At 35.6% G+C, this 21,711-nt stretch overlaps 2 protein-coding genes and 1 pseudogene across 4 annotated transcripts; 1 reads left to right on the top strand and 2 right to left on the bottom strand.

The window, feature by feature from the left end:
* Positions 1–247: 247 nt before the first annotated feature.
* On the top strand, positions 248–3,498 carry LOC120004290 (serine/threonine-protein kinase Aurora-3). Of its 2 annotated transcripts, none has more exons than XM_038853595.1 (6): positions 248–568; positions 914–1,156; positions 1,804–1,878; positions 2,746–2,960; positions 3,042–3,114; positions 3,201–3,498. In XM_038853595.1, the coding sequence occupies exons 1-6, from the start codon at positions 443–445 to the stop codon at positions 3,306–3,308; spliced, it is 840 nt and encodes a 279-aa protein (XP_038709523.1). In that variant the 5' UTR covers positions 248–442; the 3' UTR covers positions 3,309–3,498. The 2 variants fall into 2 exon arrangements, with proteins under 2 accessions (XP_038709523.1, XP_038709522.1); XM_038853594.1 differs by having other exon boundaries at positions 250–568; positions 1,783–1,878.
* Positions 3,499–4,824: 1,326 nt separating this feature from the next.
* LOC120003366 (protein LITTLE ZIPPER 2-like) lies at positions 4,825–5,567 on the bottom strand. 2 transcript variants are annotated; one of them, XM_038852325.1, is made up of 2 exons: positions 5,240–5,567; positions 4,825–5,161 (listed from the first exon to the last, which is right to left on the bottom strand). In XM_038852325.1, the coding sequence occupies exons 1-2, from the start codon at positions 5,329–5,331 to the stop codon at positions 4,918–4,920; spliced, it is 336 nt and encodes a 111-aa protein (XP_038708253.1). In that variant the 5' UTR covers positions 5,332–5,567; the 3' UTR covers positions 4,825–4,917. The 2 variants fall into 2 exon arrangements, with proteins under 2 accessions (XP_038708253.1, XP_038708254.1); XM_038852326.1 differs by having other exon boundaries at positions 4,825–5,158; positions 5,240–5,537.
* A 4,380-nt stretch (positions 5,568–9,947) lies between these two features.
* On the bottom strand, positions 9,948–13,953 carry LOC120003364 (annotated as a pseudogene).
* Positions 13,954–21,711: the final 7,758 nt, after the last annotated feature.

The raw sequence follows: 21,711 nt of genomic DNA, 5'->3' as shown, positions 1-21,711 counted from the left end.
TAAGGATGAAAAATGTGTATTGAAACTTGAAAAAGATATTATTTTAAGTTGAAAAAAAATATATGTGAGAGTGTATTCATCGCTATAGTAAATTCTTAGCAAGTCTTCTCAGGGCATACGTTATTAATACCAAAAAAAAAATTAACAGGCTGATAATTACCTATAGAAAATGAGAAACATAAAATTACTAAAATCACTTTTGCGCCAACCCTTTAAAGTTTATACTTTATACTGGTAGCAAACAAGGCGAGGAAGTCCAAACGGTGCGTTGAGGCTTCAGGCTTGTGCGGGCGAAGAAATTCAAATTTCTCCCAAGTACGGCTACAACGACGATCTACACGAGTCTACGAGCCCTCAACCTCCACTCCCAGAATTCCCTCACTCGCTCTTCGAAATCGCTAATCTATAGAAAAATTCCAGTCATTTGCAGTCACCGGAGGAAATGATTTCCCAAATGCAAGAGCAACACGAGAATCCGAAGAGGGAGTGGTCGTTACAGGACTTTGAGATCGGGAAGCCCCTCGGAAAAGGCAAATTCGGTAGGGTATACCTCGCCAGGGAAGTCAAGGTATTTCTATTAAGCTTTTCTGTTTGGTTACAGAGAAAATCCGAGACGTGAAAAAGAAAAAAAGTTCAAAATTTTCAATTTTTAGGGTCTCGAGAAACAAACGAGTTGCGCAGTAGCAGTTCTTAGCAATGTGATTTAGGGATTCTAGTTCAGGGTTCCAAATTTTGGGTTCAATCAACCTATTTTTCCTTAATTTTTTTCTGGAAGACAGGTGGTCATGGATACATCTTTCAGCTATTCTGCAATCACAAAATTAAAGATGAGCTTTGATCTCAATGTGCAAGAAGTTATGAAACTCTTATTCCTAGTTTTAATTCTTCCAATATTTTTCTTTTTGGTGCAAAGAGCAAGTATATAGTGGCATTGAAGGTGATATTCAAGGAACAGATGGAGAAGTACAGGATTCATCATCAGTTGAGGAGAGAGATGGAGATACAGACTAGTCTTCGTCACCCAAATATATTGCGTCTCTATGGCTGGTTCCATGACAGTGAACGGATTTTCTTGATACTTGAGTATGCTCATGGTGGTGAACTTTATAGGGAGCTAAGGAAAAAAAGCTATCTCAGTGAGAAGCAGGCTGCCACGGTAAAATCTCTGAGCTTCTTGTGTATTCGAGACCAAGCATTCAATATTGTTTTGTTAGGATGTAGGTATCAAGGAAGAAGAAAGGTGGTTAACATTTTAAAATCCTTTATTGCCCATTCCACTTAAAGGATACAAAATTTCTTTCCTAGATCATCATTCGGTAAATTAAGACCAAAATACTTGTCAAAAAGCAAAACAAATTGAGGCATGAGTAGTCTGATTGTTCACATTGTATTCTGAGTTTATTATAATGTGGCATTCATAAAGTTTATAAGGCTTAGTGATGAAAAAGATGTTATTAATTTTGATTCTCTGGTCCAAATTGTAGTGATCCGCATAATGAAGTTTACTAGATATCATAGTCTAGTGGTGTTATGTTTATTTCTTTTTGAAATGTTGATGTTGTGCATTGTGCTCTGCTGTACAACTTTCCTTCCTGTTTCCCTTAGGGTCGTCAATTGTGGTTTTCACAGGGTTTACTGGTTTACTGCTCTTTATCTTGTGTACTTTTGCTCTTTCTTTATAGAGGCCCTGGACCTCCATTTTTTTTTATAGCAACTGAACTCTGGACCTCCATTTGATCAGTTCTTAATGTGGTTGTATTTCTTTTTTTCTGTGAAATTCAGTACATTTCAAATCTTACCCAGGCATTGGCATACTGTCACGAAAAGCATGTCATTCATAGGGATATCAAGCCAGAAAATCTGTTGCTTGATCATGAGGTAAGACTTTTGGATCTTTCTTGATTCTCTTTTGTCAAATCAGTATTGAAGAAGCTTGAAATCATATCTATTTATATGCGAAGTAAAGGCCCATGTCTGGAACCTTTTTTTTCTTCGGAGGACATGGAACTTTCCCAAGGAAGGGCCTCAGTTGACCCAACTTTGCGAAGTTAGCCTCTCCCTATTTAGAACTTTGTTGGGCTTGATTCTTCATTTGTCCACGTGTTCTTTTCCAGTGGATGGTCTAAATGTGTAATAATCCAACACATTAAATTACTCTGGCTATCTTATTTTCTAACTTAAAATTGAAATGTCGAAAACATCAAACTGGTATCCACAAGATCAAATCTTTTGCTAAAATTCCTTTTTTTGGTATAGCATTTCATAATTGTCTGAATTTCTCACCCATAACCTTGAAATATTGATCTCATGACAAGTGTTCATATGATGGTATTTGTAGTGGCCAACCATATATGGTGGATTTATGCTCTCACTCTTATTGCTGTTTTTGAAATCTGGCATGGCCCTTTGGCATATGGCTTGCACGTTCTAGGTCAATTTAACGCATTTTTCTGCGGCTGCTCTGCTACAATATTATACAACAACTCAACATTGGGAAAATCTTTTGCTTGTACATTTTGGAAATTTGATGGTGGAAATAAATTTTAGCAATCTATTTCTTCTTACCAATATTCCATTGTCATATTCTTCACACTGATTATTTTAACAAGTACGAGTTATGCTGTATCTATATTCTATACTTCTATAACTTATAAATATTTCATTTAACATATCTCATGTGTGGTTCTGAGTCTCCTGGTAATTATACCTTTTAGATTTGTGATTTTGTTTATGGTCATGTTGTAGGGTCGGTTGAAAATTGCAGACTTTGGGTGGTCTGTACAGTCCAGAAGCAAGAGACACACAATGTGTGGAACATTGGATTATTTAGCACCAGAAATGGTACAGAACAAAGCTCATGATTATGCAGTTGATAACTGGACTTTGGGTATCCTATGTTATGAGTTCCTCTATGGTGTCCCTCCATTCGAGGCCGAGAGTCAAAATGATACATTTAAAAAGTAAGACAGGGTTATCTGTTCTACCTCTTCATATGCACACTTGTTCTGAACTGTACCTTGAGTAACAAACTCGTGATGCAGGATCGTTGAGGTTGACCTGAGCTTCCCTTCCACTCATTCTGTTTCTGCAGAAGCGAAAGATATCATTTCCCGAGTAAGCTTTTACCATACTAATGTGAAATATTCTCAGGGGATGAATTTAATTCACCTTCCTTGATATTCCGCTCATAAATTTTGCAGCTTCTGGTGAAGGACTCTTCAAAAAGGCTCTCTCTTCAGAAGATCCTTGAACACCCTTGGATTATCAAGAATGCAGACCCTTCAGGCTCCAGCAACATGATTAAGTAACTTCCATTCTGAATTTACCTTGTTTACGAGGATTGAAAACAACTGCACCTAATGGTGTTTATATTTGGGCCAAAAAGATGGTCTTCTTACATTAGTGAGCTTGTCTTCGCAATGACATCATTGTATATTTTACTAGCCTGAAGGACAAAAAAGGATTTTATTTTTCCTGAAAATATGAAACGTTAGATCATGTGTAACATTATTTACATACTAGCTTTGATTTGGCTGTCTTTGCACTTGAGACTATGGTTTCGGTTCAGGACTTAGTCAGCCCATATGGTTTGCGGGTATTGTATGTGACTCATGGGTTTACCATTGACATTTGGGATAGAGTTCGGTGGACTGGGTTTTTAGTGGGTTCACTCGTCACCCAAAAAAAAGGTCTTCTATTGGTACTAGGATCCCAAAAGTGAGTCTCACAAGATTCTAGCCCTTTCTTGAACCCACACTAGGTTTCGGTCCATTACTTAGTCGGCTCATGTGGTTTGTGGGTATTGAATGTGACCCATGGGTTTACGATTGAGATTTGAGATGGAGTTCGGTGGTTTCACTCGTCACCAAAAAAAAGGTCTTCTATTGGTACTAGGATCCCAAAAGTGAGTCTCACAAGATTCTAATCCTTTCTTGATCCCATTGAGTATGCATCTACACTTGCATGTTCTATTTATCAGAAATCCACACCACCATATATATCAACCATATTGTTCGTTTTGGGTTTACCGGTTCTAGCAGATACATCAGGCCTACATGAGTTTGTTCGTCCTAGATCCAACAGTTGAGTCGAAGCCCAACTGAACCAAGCTCAGGAGAAAAGGCTTGATTGATAGTTGAGAGAGGGCTTTGCCCGTGTAAAACCGATGTGGGATTTGATTATTAACACTATTCCCTTATGTCACTGGGCCTTGAACGCCAGACAATAAATGAAGGATGACTCTTATTTGCACCCCATTTTTTGCTAAGTACACCCCAATCTAATGTATTTTCAAAGGGTGAATGGGGTGTACTTAGCAAAAAATGGGGTGCAAATAAGATTCATCTAAATGAAGTTCAAGATAACAGAAATTCTGCAAGAGTTCTTACGTTTTAATCAAAAGAACAGCAATGGCATACCTTTAAAGACGGGTGTTTGATGAAGGTTCTCAAGTATTGACAGTGGTTCTAGTGCTATTGGTTTGTAGCTTTTTCTCCCAGTATTTTTGTTCCTTTTTTATGTGATCATTATCACTTCATTTTGCTCAATCTTAGTGGGTTTATATCCATTGTTGCATTTGAGACTAATGAAATAAATACCAAATAATATTAAATAACTTTTTTTTAAATAAAATTATTGTACATAAACATTTTCATGTTAACCCCCACTCTAATATTGGATTTCATACATAATAACAACAAAAGGACAGCCTTACTTTTCCTTATCCCAAACAACAACAAAAAATAAAAAATAAAATAAAAAACCCCCCCTTGTTTATACTATCCTCGAACTTATTGAAAGAAAAAAACATTAAGAAAACATTAATAATCAAAGAAAGTAAAGCTTCTTAATTCCTTGATAGTTCTCTACTTTGCAGTAATGAATTATGTATAAATCTAAATTAAGAAATAGCTCTTGTTAGATGCTGCTGTGACTGTGAGTGTGAGCAAAGTCTGTCTGAGGAACAGAGTACTTGTTTTGAAGCTGAAATAACAACTCCTGGTTCTCTTGGTGGAGAAGAAGAGCTTTCTTCCTCAGCCTTTCATTTGCTCTCATGATGCTCTGGTTCTCCTTGTACAGCTTTAGATTCTTTATTTCCACCCTTCTCCTCTCCCCAACCATTCCCTTCCCTCTTGCTTCTCTTGTTAATCTTCTCCTCCTGCTATGCAACAGTTTTTTTCCATGTTGAAAAACAGAGACAGAGTGAAACAGAGAGTTTGTATAGAAACTAGAAACTAACCTTTTGAAGCAGTGAACTCGAACATTTTTTCCCTTTGATGGACAGCGAAGAGCAAAGTACAATGGAGTTGGTATTGAAATGTTATTGCACATCTTCCTATCTTCTTCTTTTGGGTGTATATATATATATATGTGGGTATATGTAATAGAGATTGATTGATTGATAGAGAAGAGAAGTGGTGGAGTTGTATTGAGTTATCAATGAAGATGGGTTTATTGGATTTTCTTGCATAGCAAAGATGCAATTTATATAGCCGGAGATATTGTGGTTGTATATGCAAAGGGGGGAGAGAGAGAGAGAGAGAGAGAGAGAGAGAGAGAGAGAGAGAGGCTTTACATGGTAATGCTGACAAGTAGAGAGCCATGATTACAATGGCCAGCCATAGATGAAAAAATTGCAGAAGAAAAACAAAAAGGGCTTGGTGTCTTGTTGTTTCTTTGATTGCATATGATCAATCTCAACTCTAATCAAGGCTACAAGTGACTTTGTTGAATATACTTAGAAGTTTCTCTCATTTCCAAGAAGGTACTTGATTCTTGGAACTTGATTAGTGTTTGGATATTTGAGATCCCAATTGGGTAAACCAAAGTGTATTTTCTCATGTGGGGTGTAATCATTTACTTGACATTATTAAGGTGGAAATTTACCCAAACTGTACAAAAATTCAAACATTGCTAGCTTAGCTGCATCTACTCCAGGGTTCATATTTGGGGCAAGAAGAAAATGTGGTGTGCCATCATTTGGTGATTGACATTTGAAATCTTTCTTAGGGAGACGAATCGGATAGATCATGCACACCTTAAGGCAGTAGTTATGATATCCACTAGTTGTGAAATGTCTAGTCACATCCTAAACATACCAATAATATTGTAAGTTGTGAGTCTACTAATTCACTTCGGATATATCAGACTTAGACGACTTTGTTTTTCTAGACTGTCTTATTTAATGGTACTTGAACCCAGAAAATACTTGATGGTACTTGACCCTAGAAAATACCTTTTAATGTGTGAGGGGTTGGGCTTTACTTATAGACCACTCGACTGGGTTATGCCAAATCGATGTGGGATTTCAGTCTTGACACTCTCCCGCACTTGTGGACTAAGTTACGTCAAACACAACAAATGGAGTAGATGTCATGTCCAACTGGACCAATTGATCAGATATCAAGTTGAAAATTTCAGCCCTACTCACATCAAAGATATTGTCCGCTTTAGGTTATTCAGTTCCCGTGAATACATCAGATCCGCATGATTTTGTTTTTCTTAGGCTGTCTCACTTAATAGTATTGTAGGGACTTAGTTTTCATTATAATCCACATCACTTGTGGGGCTAAGTTATGTCAGACCAAACAAATTGACACCATGTTGAAATTTCCAGGCTAAACACTCCAATAATATTGTCCGCTTTGGCTTTACCAGTTCAATTTATATACATCGGGCCTGCACGACTTTGTTCTTATTCCTCGTCTCACTTAATGTGCTTGAGCCTAAAAAAAGCCTTGTTGATGTGTGAGAAGTTGGACTTTACTTATAAACTACTCGGCTGAGTTATGCCAGACTGATGTGAAATTTAAGTCTTGACACTTACAAGATTTGAACTCATGACTACTGAGAAGGAGGGAGAACTATCATAAATCTCAGCTCACTCAAATCAACAAATATTGCCTGCTTTAGATCTATCGATTCATTGTGGATACATCAGTCGCGCATAGATTTTTGTTATGGATCATCTGTACTTGAGCCCAGAAAAAAGGTCCTTGTTGATTGAGAGAAGTTTTAGCTTTTCTTATAAGCCACATCTTTTGGTGTTCTCCAAACGGACCTAGGAGCTCCGCAATATGTTTGAAATGTAGAGTTTACAATTTAAATCTAATGATTTGGGAAGTGTGTCACATCACACATAATTTTTGTTTTTTAATTTTAAAACTTGTTATATTTTTTCTCCGTCCTTAGATTTGAATCGTAGACTCTAAGAAATTATGAAGTCTCAAACTCGATAAAATATTAGAACTCATGACCTCTTGCTGATTAGACTTAGCCATCCCAGCTAAGATTAATTTAATCCCTTCCATGAAATGTTGTACTGGTCTAGCATGAGTAAGGATCAATGTTTGACAAGTTTATAACTAACTAGATAAGTTTAAAACTAATATGGATGTGAAACCAAAGAAAGTCTAACAAATAGCCAAACCTAAAGGGGTCAAAAAGCTCACAAGGTCTCATGATGTTTTTTTTTAATGGCTTTTAATATATTTAAGCATACAATATGCATATAAACCTAAAGGACAGGATGTTTGATAGAAACAGCCACACAAAGCAAATTAGTCAAAGTTTCAAAGGCACACTCTTAATTATGTTTGTGATATATATATATATATGCCTATTAATTAGCTATTATCAATGTTCAAGAGTCTAAAACATGATTATTAATCTTGTCAAATCAAAATTTGAACATATAAGCGCAATCTTTCTTGGTACTTGTCAGTACAAAAAAATGTGAAAAAAAAGAAAAGACCCTAGAAACACGTAAAAAGAAAAAAACACTGTCTTACATATTTGTTCACGCTAATTGTGAACTCTTAGGAGAATGAATGACTGCATCAAAGATGCATTTGCTATTGCTAATACTATTATAGACTAAATTGTTTTTAATTGACAATAAAAAAATAATGATTTATCTTGATTCATTTACATAATCATCAAAAACAATGGATTTTGGAAAAACATTTAAGCGTATAATATATAGACTTTACAGTTAAGTTTTTTTTTTTAAGATATTGTGCTATTAATTACCGAGAATATTTGAGCTTAAAATTTTGTCCACACATGCATACATGGTCCAAAGAGATGATTCCACAAAAAGTTGTATAAAGAATTCATTGAAGACTCTTTGCAAATTGATAACGGTTCTGCTTTATCTATGAGAATATCTATCCCTTTACTTCTTCAACCCTCCAAAGTTGAAAGTGTGTAAATCTAAAACTCTTATAATAAAGTTAATGAATTTGTAATTTGTCCTCACTGATCGAATTGTTTTAGTGGTAAAAAGCTAGTGTTAGGATACATCGTTATTGACCAATGCGAGTTGATTTGATTGGGTTAAGCACATGTGTGTCCAATATTCGATTCAAACCATAAGATAGTGGGCCAATGTGGGGGTCGGGGATGAGTTGGACATGGAAGAAAGAATGGTTAGGATTTAAGGGTGAATGGAGTGAGGACATGTGTATATATGAACGTAGGTAGTCAATGTAGTTAGGTTGTTGTTTTGTCAATTTTGTAGGTGTAATTGAGTAGCAAACGCCATGCTCATTTAATTGGAAAATGAAACCCCATTTTCGATTCATCTTCTACTTTCTTCTCCATCATCATTAGAGGTGATAAAACTTTATCCGGTTTGGATGATCAAATTTGTCCGACTCAGAATAAATCAAGATTAAGCATAAGTTATATGTTTGAAATCCGGGTTCAAACACAAAATTTTTATCCGGTTTAAAACGAGTCTGAATCCAAACACAATGATTTACTTATCCGAATCCTAACTCGGATTAGATTGTTGCCTGATTTACTTGTCCGGATTTAAACGAATCGGGGTTTGGTCAATTAGGTACGTCCGAAATCCAATCAGGGTTATGATCTGGACATATAAATATTTTGTAAACTCGTGATACTATCTAACCCGAAATAGAATTTTTGCCATCCCTAATCATCATCACCACCTCTGTGGACAAATATTCTTGTGATCTAACATCGGATTTTGAGGCCCAATTTATCTTGTCACTAGGTGAAAAATTTATTTGTATGCGGATCTAACACCCGAATTTAAACTCATATCAGAAAAGATAAACTTGTATAAAATCGTTTTCAATTAAAAGAAAAATCATCTCCTCTCTGGCTGACTCTCTCTCTGCTCTCTTCCATAAGATGGTATGTGATGATGATGATAATGATAGTGGAATTTCTTGTCCAACTTCGTCTGAGTCGCTTCCCATGGTCCCTATTGTTTAATGTGGCCAATTGAACATTTAGTTTGCCAGCCCATAATGGTCTGGATGGTATTCAATAATTCATTGAAATCATGCAAAATAGCACATAAGATTGAGAATCTATTGACTTTTGTGGGTAAGTCTTGTATTTTACTTTCTTTTTAGTAACTTGTGCAACTCAGACTCTATCCTTGTACATCATGATATTTTGAACATATATATATCTCTGTTGAGGTATTTGATGAGGACAAGGACTACAAGAGATGGGCCTCACTATTTTTCTTCTTGTTTTATCACCACACATTATTGTGAAGTTAGTCAATAACGAAATCATATACCCTCTTTCAAGATGATGATGATATAATTGCACCATCTCTGAATTCTATGGAGTTCTTTTGGTTGCAAACTCAGGTTATTGCATCTTGATACCACATCCAATTTATTTATTTTTTTGGTATTTATCGAATATGCCACACACTGAACTTTGGCCTAACTTAGCCTAACTTAACGTGTGGTTATGTAGGAAGTTCTGTACACTCAGACTGACGACCTAAGTTTAAGTTCTGTACACTCAGACTGACGACCTAAGTTTAAACTCATATCGAATGTCAAAACTGTAAAAAACAAACTTGTATAAAGTCGTTATTGATTACTAAAAAACAAAATCTGTTCTCTCAATTCTCACAATCAAATAAAACCAGAATCCATTACTGTCTCGCAAAATTAGGTGAGGTCAATCCAATCAAGATACTTTGCTTATGATCATATGATTCATATCAAAACATCCAAGGCCACAATACTGACCGATTGCCTACAAGCTGTTAAACAAGCTTTCTTTCTCAATCAACTGAAAACAGGAGATTTACTCTGACCAACATTTTTTTTGAAACAGAAATAAGAAAGGCAAGTTCAAACTGGACATTATACTATAGTTCCTAAACATGAAATCTGACTAATATCCACCAATCAAGAAGAATTCATCATCATCAATATCGACCGATCAAGACGAACTTATCATCATCGAAGACCTGGACATCTTTTTCTCCAACAAAATGCTCCCGCCCAATTTGCTTCACTAAATTCACAAACTCCACCCTCTTTGCCAAAGGAAGAGGTACATCTGGTAATCTGAAAACTGGCCTTACAACACCAAGTTGGGCGAGAGCGGTATTCACCCCAATGGGATTTGGCTCCTGGAAAAGCCATTCAATAAGAGGCAGAAGCTTTGCATTAAGGGAAGGGTTCTTCCCTGCAAACATGAGTTCTCGAATTAAACCTGGAACTATGTTACTAGTGACAGAAATCACACCAGTCGCTCCATAATCCCATCTTGCATCATGGCACTGATCATCATTTCCACTCCACACCGCATACCCCTTGTTTGTGTACTCTTCGACCCTATCATTTCCAACACATTCCTTAATGCCTGCCAAGTTGGGACTTTGTGCTACAGTATGAATCACCCGTGGAGGGATATCTTGGGCAGTTCGTGACGGCACATTGTCTATGATAGTAGGGCCCATCGGCAGCACACTATTAAAATGAAGTACCAAGCCTTCCAAAGAGGTTTTGCCATAGTATGGATTGACGTGAAGGGCAGCATGCATTCCAACAGCAAAACCTTGTTCAGTGGCATGAATGGCTTCTCTTGTGGAGTTGCTTCCTGTGTTCCCAATAACCTTGATTGATCCCCCAAAACAATTAACAGTTTGGCCAACAAGCATTATATGTTCATCCCAACTCATCAGTTGGCCCTCACCAGTTGTGCCACCAACAATAACACCTTCAGCACCATGCTCAATCTGTTTATTCACCAGGTCATCATATGCTTCCAAATCAAACCTCCCATCAGGCAAATATGGGGTTTTGATGGCATTTATCAGCCTGATGGACGTTATATCCTCTGTTGACGTCCTACAAAAACAGGAGAAAGACATAATCATAATGAGTATACAAGGCGGTAAATTAAGTTATCTGCTAAAGAAATGTCAAAGAACCCCAAGTCTAACATCATTCAAATGGCAAACAAAGGTCTGATTAGCAAGCAATGTAGGCACAGAAAAACTAGCAGATGCGCATGATGCATCAACAAAAAAAGAAATGGGTTTCAATTGCTTGTCCATCTGATGTGTAACTAACTTACACTATCAAAATCTCTTCTACTCGTTCAAAGGTATCTATATACATAGAACCACACAGGGTTAAAGTCATATTATTTTCATGTGTACTCATGCTTCCCCACAATTGCAAAATAATGGGAACTCAAAATGTTATTGATGTGATGTAAAAATCCATCCAATGAAACAAGCATCTGAAGCTGATCTATATAATACATTAACTTACCTATTTTTTACCTCGAAACTAAGCATTGGGAGATGGAAATTAGGTATACAGCTGCTCTCGGAGATCTCCATTTAACATTCGTCCTGTTTCACACAGAGTACTGACATTAGCAAATCCAGCAGTTCAAGCAGAAAAGGACGTCGAGCAAAAAAATTTAGCATCCTTTTCTCATATGCGTACCAACTACCAAAACTTGACGTCAACTTAGATTGAAGTGCAGGACTTCACAACACAATCCCTCATTCCATGAGAATTTAATATCCATTTTCTTAGAAGAAAATATATATATAGGACTTGATGCTTCAAACTTAAATAAAGAGATCATCAATACACATATATCATGACCCATTTCACTTAAATAGATCAAATTCAAAAGGAATATCAGCATCTTGAGAGAAAGTACAAAATACAAAAAATTTCGTGAATGTAAGAAGAAATCAACAATCTTATGTCTAGTGAAATCAAGTCCCATTACCTTTGCTGCTAGCAATTAAAAAGCACTGGAATTGTGTAAGAATATCTTAGCATTCAAGTTTCAAGTAAAAAAGGTCCAGAGGGATGCATCAGCCAACCTATACCTTGATGGGGAAAATACCCCCTATATTGAACAACACTAACGAAATAAGGTAAAGCATACTTCATCATAACATCAAACTAGACATTAAATTAGTTTTCCTTATCACCTAAACTAGAAATACGACAAGTTGACAACATACACAGATTCCAAAATTCCAGGTTGCGATCAATAGTCCAAGATTCATTTGACTTCAACAACGTATGAAGGTTGCTTTAAGTAAATCATGTCATAAATGATGAAAACATTTTCACTGAGAACATATATTAAATGTCTTGATCATATGAATGTTCATATTCCAAGCTTCTACTGAAAAGAATCCAACCAAAGTCACCAAAACTTAAGCACAAACTGCTTCACAAAATAAAAACCTCCACCAATCCACATTGATTTTTTCTGTCATCCATGAAATGAAAATAACAGCTATCAATCGAATCAAGTTCAAGCAAAAAAATAAAGATAAAAAGATCCAGAATACAAGTATAAACAGGAAAACTGTTCTCAACATTTATGAGAAACATAACTACATACAAGCCAAAGCTAAAGAATGCCGAGCCATATGGAAAAGCAAAATACTTCTAACTAAATAGAAAAGAATTACTCACTAATAGAAGAAAAATACTTAAGAAGAATGATAACTAGAACAGTCATTGAATTCCTAATTACTAAGGGGCTCAAAGTCTGAAATTAGTATCCCTAACCAACATTTTGAATGCAATATGCCTAACCACCATAATTATGACAACATTGTTCAAAGTAATCAAATGAAACAAAATTACTCTGAGAATGCTCCCACATTATGAAGCGAGAACAAGGCCTTAGAAGTTATACCTGAAATTAATATAATTTTTCGAGAAAAAACAGTACAATAACTTTAGTGATGTGACCAGTTCAGTCTTCCTGTTTGGAGCATGTCCGCACGGCCAAAAGAAATGAAAGCAGACAGGGAACGTCACAAAATTGATCAAGAACATAAAATTATTTTGTTCTTTACAGAGTCATTCTCAAGCAATCCCAAACAAAAACAAAAAGCAAAATTTCTATTAGAATAATTAGGCAAAACTCAAATACAAAATGCTTCACAAAAATAAAAAATAAAAATTTGCAAACTACTAATAACATGCAGGACATACAAATAACAGGTGTAAAATAAAGTAATTCAGTTAAAATCAAAGAAACCCAGAAATATGTAAAGAACCTATTCTCAACATTCAGCGGCAGATACATAAAGAGAACAAAAGTAAAGAATGATGTAATCAATTGCAAATTCAAATAACATAAAAAATATATTATTCAGTTTACAATAATGTTAATCAATAAATTCGTTGAGAAGAGAATCAAAGTAACCTCTTGTAATCGTCTCCGCAATTAGGACGTGGAAAATGGGGAGCGGATTCCCTCAAGCACGAACCATAGCTCCTTAGCGTTGTCATTTTTTAGCTTCAATAAAGCCCGAAATCGCAAGCCTAACCAAATTATACTTTCGATACCAGTTGTACTATACTACCATGTCTTCAGAACAGTAGCTCAAAGTTCAAACGGATAAGCAAAATCGAGATTTTTCAGTGAATGGTCTCGGTGATAATCGTCATAATACTGGTGGTAGTAATAATCGTAGTGAAGGCGATTGTGAGACGGAAAGAAGACGACAGAGCTGCTGCGGCTATGGCTGGCCATAACGTCCGATTCCGGCGAAGAAATCGAAGACTTAAAACGTAAAGGAGTCTCCCGAGCTAGAGGACCAGATGAGGTGGCTGTAGTGTTTTAGGGTTCCAATATATTCAAATGTAGCCGAGTGTTCATCGCTGTTCGATTTCTACGAAAAAAGCGTTTCTCAATAACTCATCCATAAATTTATCAGTAAATTTATTTTCGGCTTCAAAAATTAATTTTCACTTTTCTATAAAAAAAAATTCCCCATAATTTATTTTTTAAGAAACAATGAACTTGAAATATGACCTCAAAGTTTGTGGGGTGCCAAAATGTGTAAATATAATAAATGATTAATTATACTTATCAGTATAGAAAGATAGGGTATAATACGAGTCAGTCACACATGTGTATTTGTTTTAAAGATACCACCCAATATTTCAAATGAGACAAAATGGTGATCCGAAATTTCAAATAGATTTTATACAATTTAAGTCCGACTTTTTGTTAATTTGACATTTAGTCAACGGGTGTGTTGGTGTATTTATTATTGATTTTTTGTATATTTAAATTGAAAATATTTTTTAAGGGATTAGTATCTAATGAAATTATTATGTTTACGATTGTTTGAGTGAGACCATTCAAACATTTTTTAGACCATCTAGTATATAATAAAATTATCATGTGTGTTGTAAGTTTGAATGGATTATTCAAATTAAGTAATAGAGGCGCTTGATGATTAATGATAAATCTTGATTAATTAAGATGAATGGTCCAGATGATCAAGATATTACCGTGGTACAAATGGTTAGGACAATCAGGCCAAGCCCCAACAAAAGATGGGCTCTTGAGTCGAATATATGGGCTTCGAGATGTTGGCCCAATCCAATCGAGGACTGGATTAGGGAAAATTTTATACATACATCACAAAAACACTATTTTTACATCACTTTTTCAACATAATAAGTTTACATCAAATATTTATAAGTTTACACACAAAATTGTAATGAAAATACTAAATTACCCTTGTTTATAGATGGTACGCTCTCTCTCATATTTCTCTCTTCCAGGAACATGTGTTCGACTCATTCTGACAATCTCCCACTCCGGAGATGGGTACCACCGATCTTGAAGCTCCGAGCGATTTTGATGAAGGCGCATTCTCAGGCGTTGCGTATGAAAACAAGGTAATAAAACTATGAGCTTTCAGAGCCATTTCTTCAATCATTGAACACTTTTTGATCATATTAACAGCGAGATTACATCGAGAAAATATTTAGTTGTATCAGCACACCACGTCACAGTGATGACATGGTGCGCATGACCCACTCAATATTTGACATGTGGCAATTTAATCCAAGTCAACAACACGTGACTCCTACTTCTTTCTTAGGGATTTCAACTTCTAGAGTTGCTTTGTCTTTCCCTTTCTCGAGAAACAAAGAGGAACTAAGTTGGCAGATTTTAAATTTGATTTCAACACAGAGTAATTTTCAAAATCATAAACCTTGAAAAGTTTCAGTGTCCAAGTAAAAGGCGCTAATCTTGAACGTTGACGTAAAAGGAGGAACGAATTTGGGAAGACCTTGAATTTGATGGAGAGATCTAGATCTAGATCTAAACGGAACCTTTGTTACGACCAAGAGTATGTGCCGATATGTGTAGGGTCAAACCCAGATTCAACCGCCACCATGGGCCCGATGACCAATAACCACCTTCGTGTTCGGCAATCGACAGTCGAAACCCCATGATTCTCCTCCCATAACTGTGACAACGGGCTACCAAATTCTTTGCCACGAAATGAAGGCAGATGGCGTGATCGGAAAGTCTGGTAGCATCAACAAGTCCATGAGGCAGCATACCGGCGCCTGGATCAACTAATTTGTGCTGGTCCCGGTTGAACATGGAAGCTAGACTTGAGGTTGTAGACGAAGTAGATCTGGCAAAAACCAACAAACACCTGTAAAGTAATATCATGATTGATTTATACGTGTCAAATATTGAGTGGGTCATGTGCACCACGTCATCACGGTGACGTGGTGTGCTGATATCACTGAATATTTTCTCCATTACATCAGCTTGACTACATTGGGTAGGGTCCGATTCTACTTTGCCCCCTTTTCCTTCAAACCGCGTCCATAAACAAGAAATACAAAGATTTTTTTCCTTTGATCCAGACAAGGGGTATTTATATCATTGTACAAAAAATATTTATGTAAATTATAAAAAATTAAAAAGTGGTGTAAAGATAATATTTTTATGGTGTGTAGATAAAATTTCCCCTAAATTAGAAAGACTATAAAATATATTAATTATATTTAACAAAGATAAAAGCTAAACAAATCACGTTGACAAATCACCATAGTGGACGGGATCGGAGATAAGAAAAATGTATGCAACCTTTCTTGTATAATATGTAGAGAGATTGTTTCCACAATTTGAACACGTGACCTTTAAATTACACATCTGCAACAATCATTAGGCCACATATTCGCTTTTACAATTATACTTAATAAGGTTATGAAAAATTACCAATAAATTATGCAGTTAGTGTTTGGCCTTTGCACTAACTATTTTTGTAGTATACAAATTTCTCGTCTCACATACACCAAACAATAACAATGACAAGGCCCAAATACCCTCTTCTTCATACCATATTTACTATTATTCCTCGATCACTTTGGTTTCTCTTTCTTCTTTCTTTTTCATGACCTTCTATCATCATCAAAACCTCTGTCTCTATTCACATCCAGTTTTTTTTTTTTTTCTGAAATTGCAATTCTCCTATTGTTGCTAATAAATATAAGCTATTTAACAAAAATGATTGAAGATAGAACAAAAGATTTAGTGGCGTACCTTAGTCTTCGGGGGTCCTGGACGAATTCTAAGAAATTTGTCCTCTTAAAAATTAATTGTTGTATGTTACTACTTAAAAGAGTTTATGGCTATTATAACATTGATATTTTTTTCGAAAATATAGGGCTCTAGGGATTTGAGGCCTTGGGCGGCGGCCCATGTCGTCCATCCTGAGAACGCCACACAACAATATATTCATTGGTTTACAGCGCCCACGAGTGTGGATATATATGAAGAAAAATATAGATAGTGATGATAGCTAGCAGGGCTACTTTCGAGCCATACCTAACAACAATCTAAGCAATCAAGTACAACCATTAAGGCAGAAAAAGATATGAAGTAGAAGAAAACGAAAGAATGAAGAGGGTTTTGTTTTCCAGTCATAAGATGTGTAAAGTACCAAAAATCATTAGTCTTACACGGATCCCAATGTTCTACCCAAATATTAAGATGGATGCAAACTATTTCGTATGGATCATATGTAAGACTCATAATTTCACATAGATCATGTGCATCAATTTTAATATTTGGGATAACATATAAGGACAAAAAACATTAAGATCCTTAACAATTACACCAAAAGAAAGATAGACAAGATGGGCCACACACAACAATAATTGAAGTTCAGTTCAAAGAATCAGGAGAGGTGTTGATAATGAATGAACCAGAATGGCATATTTCTATCAAAGTACAAAAGACATGGTCCACCTAAAATCACATCCAATGTAAAGTTGTACATGGCCTAGGTGACATGCATGATGTTGATACATAAAAAGCCTATTCACAGGATCAGCAAACTTCTAAAGGAAACGACCAAATGTAAAGTGAAAGCATCATGATATGATTGAATCACAAGCTCCATATCCCAAATAAAAAACACAAAAACTAGGTAATCACAAAGTATGGACAAGCAAAACGGCCCTAATGACATGCATTTAATCAAATAGAGGGAATTAATCTACTAATTTACGTATTGTAACTAGAAGAGTTTATATTTTTTCTCAAATATAGCCGACTGCGAATAATTTAGGATAAGACTCGAATGATGATGTTAATGACCATGTTTAAAAGGGATGGACGAATATGAATTGTGTTATACATCTTGAATGAGTATATCCAATACCAAAAACAATATATGCATATACATGCACAAAACTAGCATAAATATAAGGCTTGGAAGAAGTATTAAGATCAGGAAGCCATACAATCAAAGAATAATGCATTGCATTAATAGTATTGTGTATGTATATATATCAGCCCAACAGGAAATGGGAAATTCAAGCTAGGATTAAATAAAATTACTAGCTAGTATGTTCATGAATAACAAAAAGAATCTCTTGAAACTCTAGTTGGAGAGAAGAAGGAAAGGAAGGAAGGAATATTGCAGTTGAGTACTTGAAAGAAAAGTACATCTAGGGTTTCAACTGTGAGCATCAAAACAAACTGTTTTTATAGTAATAATAACTTACCTTTGCTTTGCTGGTTGATTTACTGCTTCAACCTAGCTCTCTACTTTCTTTGGTAACAATTTTGAAAGACAACTTTAACGTTGTACTTTAGAAAATGAATCATTTAAGCCCTTGATGTTTGGAAAAATGGTTCAAAAAGGTTCTTACATACTCTGACCAGTAACAACCAGAAAATCCATTAGCACATCCAAAATATCCATAACAAAATGATATCCATAACGGACATCAGCATATCAAGCAAATCCCTAATAAATCGCAATTAAGATCCAAAATATTACATATCACATAAACACTATCTAGAAATACATAGGTATAATGCAAACTACATGCTACTCTTGTTGCCCGCTTTGTCCGTCTTGAGAAGGTTTCTTCTTCTTTGTAGTTCCACGATCAACGACTCTAGAAATTGATGTTCCAGGCTATACAAAACAAATTTAAATTGCATTGGTCTGTTGTGCTAATTAAATGGTGATGTACCCCACGACACTCCTCTTCAATGACCTTATTAGTGACGATCTCTGCTGGAATTTGGTTTGCTAGGTCGATAGTGAGTCTTGACTTGCCTATGCCGGTTGCTCCAATTAAAAATACTACCTTATCTTTCCGGTTGAACTTCCAAGGAGGACCCAACCTGGAATCCATCTTTCATCGGAAAGATAAGGTCGTATTTGTAATTGGAGCAACCGGCACAGGCAAGTCAAGACTCGCTATCGACCTAGCAAACCAAATTCCAGCAGAGATCGTTAACTCAGATAAAATACAAGCCAATAAAGGCCTTGACATCGTCACTAATAAGGTCACTGAAGATGAGTGTTGCGGGGTACCTCACCATTTAATTAGCACAATAGACCAAAATAAGGACCCTTCTTTCATTGTGCTTGGAAGTTCACTAGAGGCTGTACTTGCTTATAGGTTGTGGACATGGAAAGCCTCATCTTTGTACCTGCTTACGGGTTGACCCAAGAAAGAGAGGTCCGTTTGTGAGTAAGACAATGAAAGTATTCTTTTTATAGACTGAAAGTAAACTCAGTGAAGAGACCCTGAAGTCTTGGATAAACAACTTAACTAGAAACTAATATTAAATATTAAAAAAAATGCGGCTACTGGTGGAGGAGAATGTCCGTACAACCTCTGTTTTTGCAGGGAAGAAAGGGAGAGATACAGAGAAAGACTGAAGTTTAGAAGGAAAAAGTTTCAAGAAATGAAGAAAGTCGGAGATGGGCTTTTCTTGCAAAGCTAGTTTTTATCTTTTTATTTTGAGAACCGCACAAGCTATATATATAGAGAAATCTATGTCTTTTCTTTGTAGAAAGTATTAAACAGTTGAGAAGGAATCAAGTATGGGAGAAGCACCAGCTACACTTGTGAAGAAGATAGATTTTATACGGGGTAGTGAGGGAATGATTATGGCAAGATCACTTAGATGTTTACTCTAAACCAGGGGCGGATGGACTTGAATTACACCGGGGCCAGCCCCAGTTAGTGGCGGATCCAGGATTTGAAATCACTAGGGACAAAAATAAGTGACGGTTTTTTTTGGATTATTATATAACACGAAAAAAACTACTAATAATAATTTCAAGTAATAAAACATAAATCTTTATTTATCATAATTATTCTCTATGTGTTTTCATTTTCTGAAAACGTTCTATTACAACATTAGTTCCAATAAACTCTTTTTCAGTGAAACATACAAGACAATCATTTAAAAATTGGGGTATCAATAATAAACTCATATTACATAAAAGACAACTATTTTAACAGCATTATAATTATAAAAGACATAACTACTTAACCACAAACTCATCATGAATCACTATTCACCACCACGGCACACCAACTTCAGAAGCATTGAATCACTACAAAAGAACCAATTAAAAATAAGCTAGATAGAAATTAAGAAAATAAACAAATCGTACCTCTTATACTAAATTCTTTGGTAAGTGAATAGATAGTTATGTTGTGACTTGTGACACAATCACACAAAAGGTGAGGTCGGAAGAGCACTGTTGTCCCTGTATCGCGTTGCACAACAAAGATAAAGAGAAGGAAAAAAAAATAAAAGAAATTGAGATTAAAAGATTTGGCGAACAAAGATTGGGCTGTCTTAGCAATTGGACTACTATTTTTTATAGTATTGTGGACAATTGGACTATTATTTTTAATTGACAGTGGGACTAGATATTGGACTTGTATTTTTCATGATGAATATTATTTACATCCCATTTTTTATTAAGTCCACCTCATTAATCTTTTAAAAATATACTAAAATAGAGTGTACCTAATAAAAAATATGATGCAAATAATGTTCATCTTTTTAATTCGCACCGGTCATTGGGGGCCTAGTAATAATATGTGGTATAGCCCGCCACTGCTCTAAACCTCTTGTAAATGAGGGTGTAGATACTAAATAGGGAGGGCTGTTCTCAATCCTTTCACTAAGATACTTGGCTTAAGGTCATTGGTTTAGGGTTTCTTTTTATTTAACTTTTTATTTTTTGATAATATCTTCAATGGGCTCCATGTCCATGGACCATATAATTTCCACATATTTTTTTTTATTTCTTAATTTGATGGCTATGTAACAAAAAAAGTTACCACATATGTAGTTTTTAACGGAAAATGACCATAAGGGCTAACATGAACCAAAGTTATAAGTTGAAGGGCTCAAATAGCCAAAAAAAAGTTTAGGGGCTTAATCGATCCGTTTGTAAAAATTTGAGGGCCATTTTAGTACTTTTCCCTAATCCACATCACTTGTGGGGCTAGGTTATGCTAGACCGAACAAGTGGACAGGTAGATTTTTCGATACCATGTTGAAATTTTTAGGCCAAACACTCAGATAATATTGTCCGCTTTGGCTTTATCGGTGAAACTTTATATACATCGGGTCCGCATAATTTTATTCTTCTTCCTTGTCGCACTTAATGGTGCTTGAGCCTAAAAAAAAACCTTGTTGATGTGTGAGGAGTTGGACTTTACTTATAAACTACTCAGCTGAGTTATGTCAGACCAATGTGAAATGTAAGTCCTGACACTTACAAGATTTGAACTCATGACTACTGAGAATGAGGGAGAACTATCAGAAATCTCAACTCACTCAAACAACAAATATTGTCTGTTTTGGCTTTATCGATAGCGCATGGATTTGTTTTTATGGGTTGTCTCATTTAACGATACTTGAGCCCAGAAAAAGACCTCTGTTGATTGGAGAAGTTTTAGCTTTTCTTATAAGCCACATCTTTTGGTGTTCTCCAAAAGGACCTAGGAGCTCCACAATTCGTTTAAAATTATAGAGTCTACAATTTAAATCTAATGATTTGAGAGGTGTGTCACATCACACAAAATTTTTGTTTTTTTAATTTTAAAACTTGCCATATTTTTTCTGTCCTTAGATTTGAATCGTAGACTCTAAGATTGTGGAGCTCCAAACTCGATAAAAGATTAAAACTCATGACCTTTTGCTGGTTAGACTTAGCCATCCCAGCTAAGATTAATTTAATCCCTTCATGAAATGTTATACTGGTCTAGCATGAGCGAGATCTAATGTTTGACAAGTTTATAATTAACTAGATAAGTTTAAAACTAATATGGA

This window comes from Tripterygium wilfordii, chromosome 8, assembly GCF_013401445.1.
Source record: "Tripterygium wilfordii isolate XIE 37 chromosome 8, ASM1340144v1, whole genome shotgun sequence".
In the NCBI taxonomy this organism is placed as follows: domain Eukaryota; kingdom Viridiplantae; phylum Streptophyta; class Magnoliopsida; order Celastrales; family Celastraceae; genus Tripterygium; species Tripterygium wilfordii.
This window is presented reverse-complemented; position numbering and strand designations above follow the sequence as displayed.

Coding starts and splice junctions, on each gene's coding strand:
- LOC120004290 (XM_038853594.1), top strand. CDS start 443: ATGATTTCCCAAATGCAAGAGCAACACGAGAATCCGAAGAGGGAGTGG. Junction 569..913: donor ACCTCGCCAGGGAAGTCAAG/GTATTTCTATTA, acceptor TTTGGTGCAAAG/AGCAAGTATATAGTGGCATT. Junction 3,115..3,200: donor CGAAAGATATCATTTCCCGA/GTAAGCTTTTAC, acceptor TAAATTTTGCAG/CTTCTGGTGAAGGACTCTTC.
- LOC120003366 (XM_038852325.1), bottom strand. CDS start 5,331: ATGTGCAATAACATTTCAATACCAACTCCATTGTACTTTGCTCTTCGC. Junction 5,162..5,239: donor CGAGTTCACTGCTTCAAAAG/GTTAGTTTCTAG, acceptor ACTGTTGCATAG/CAGGAGGAGAAGATTAACAA.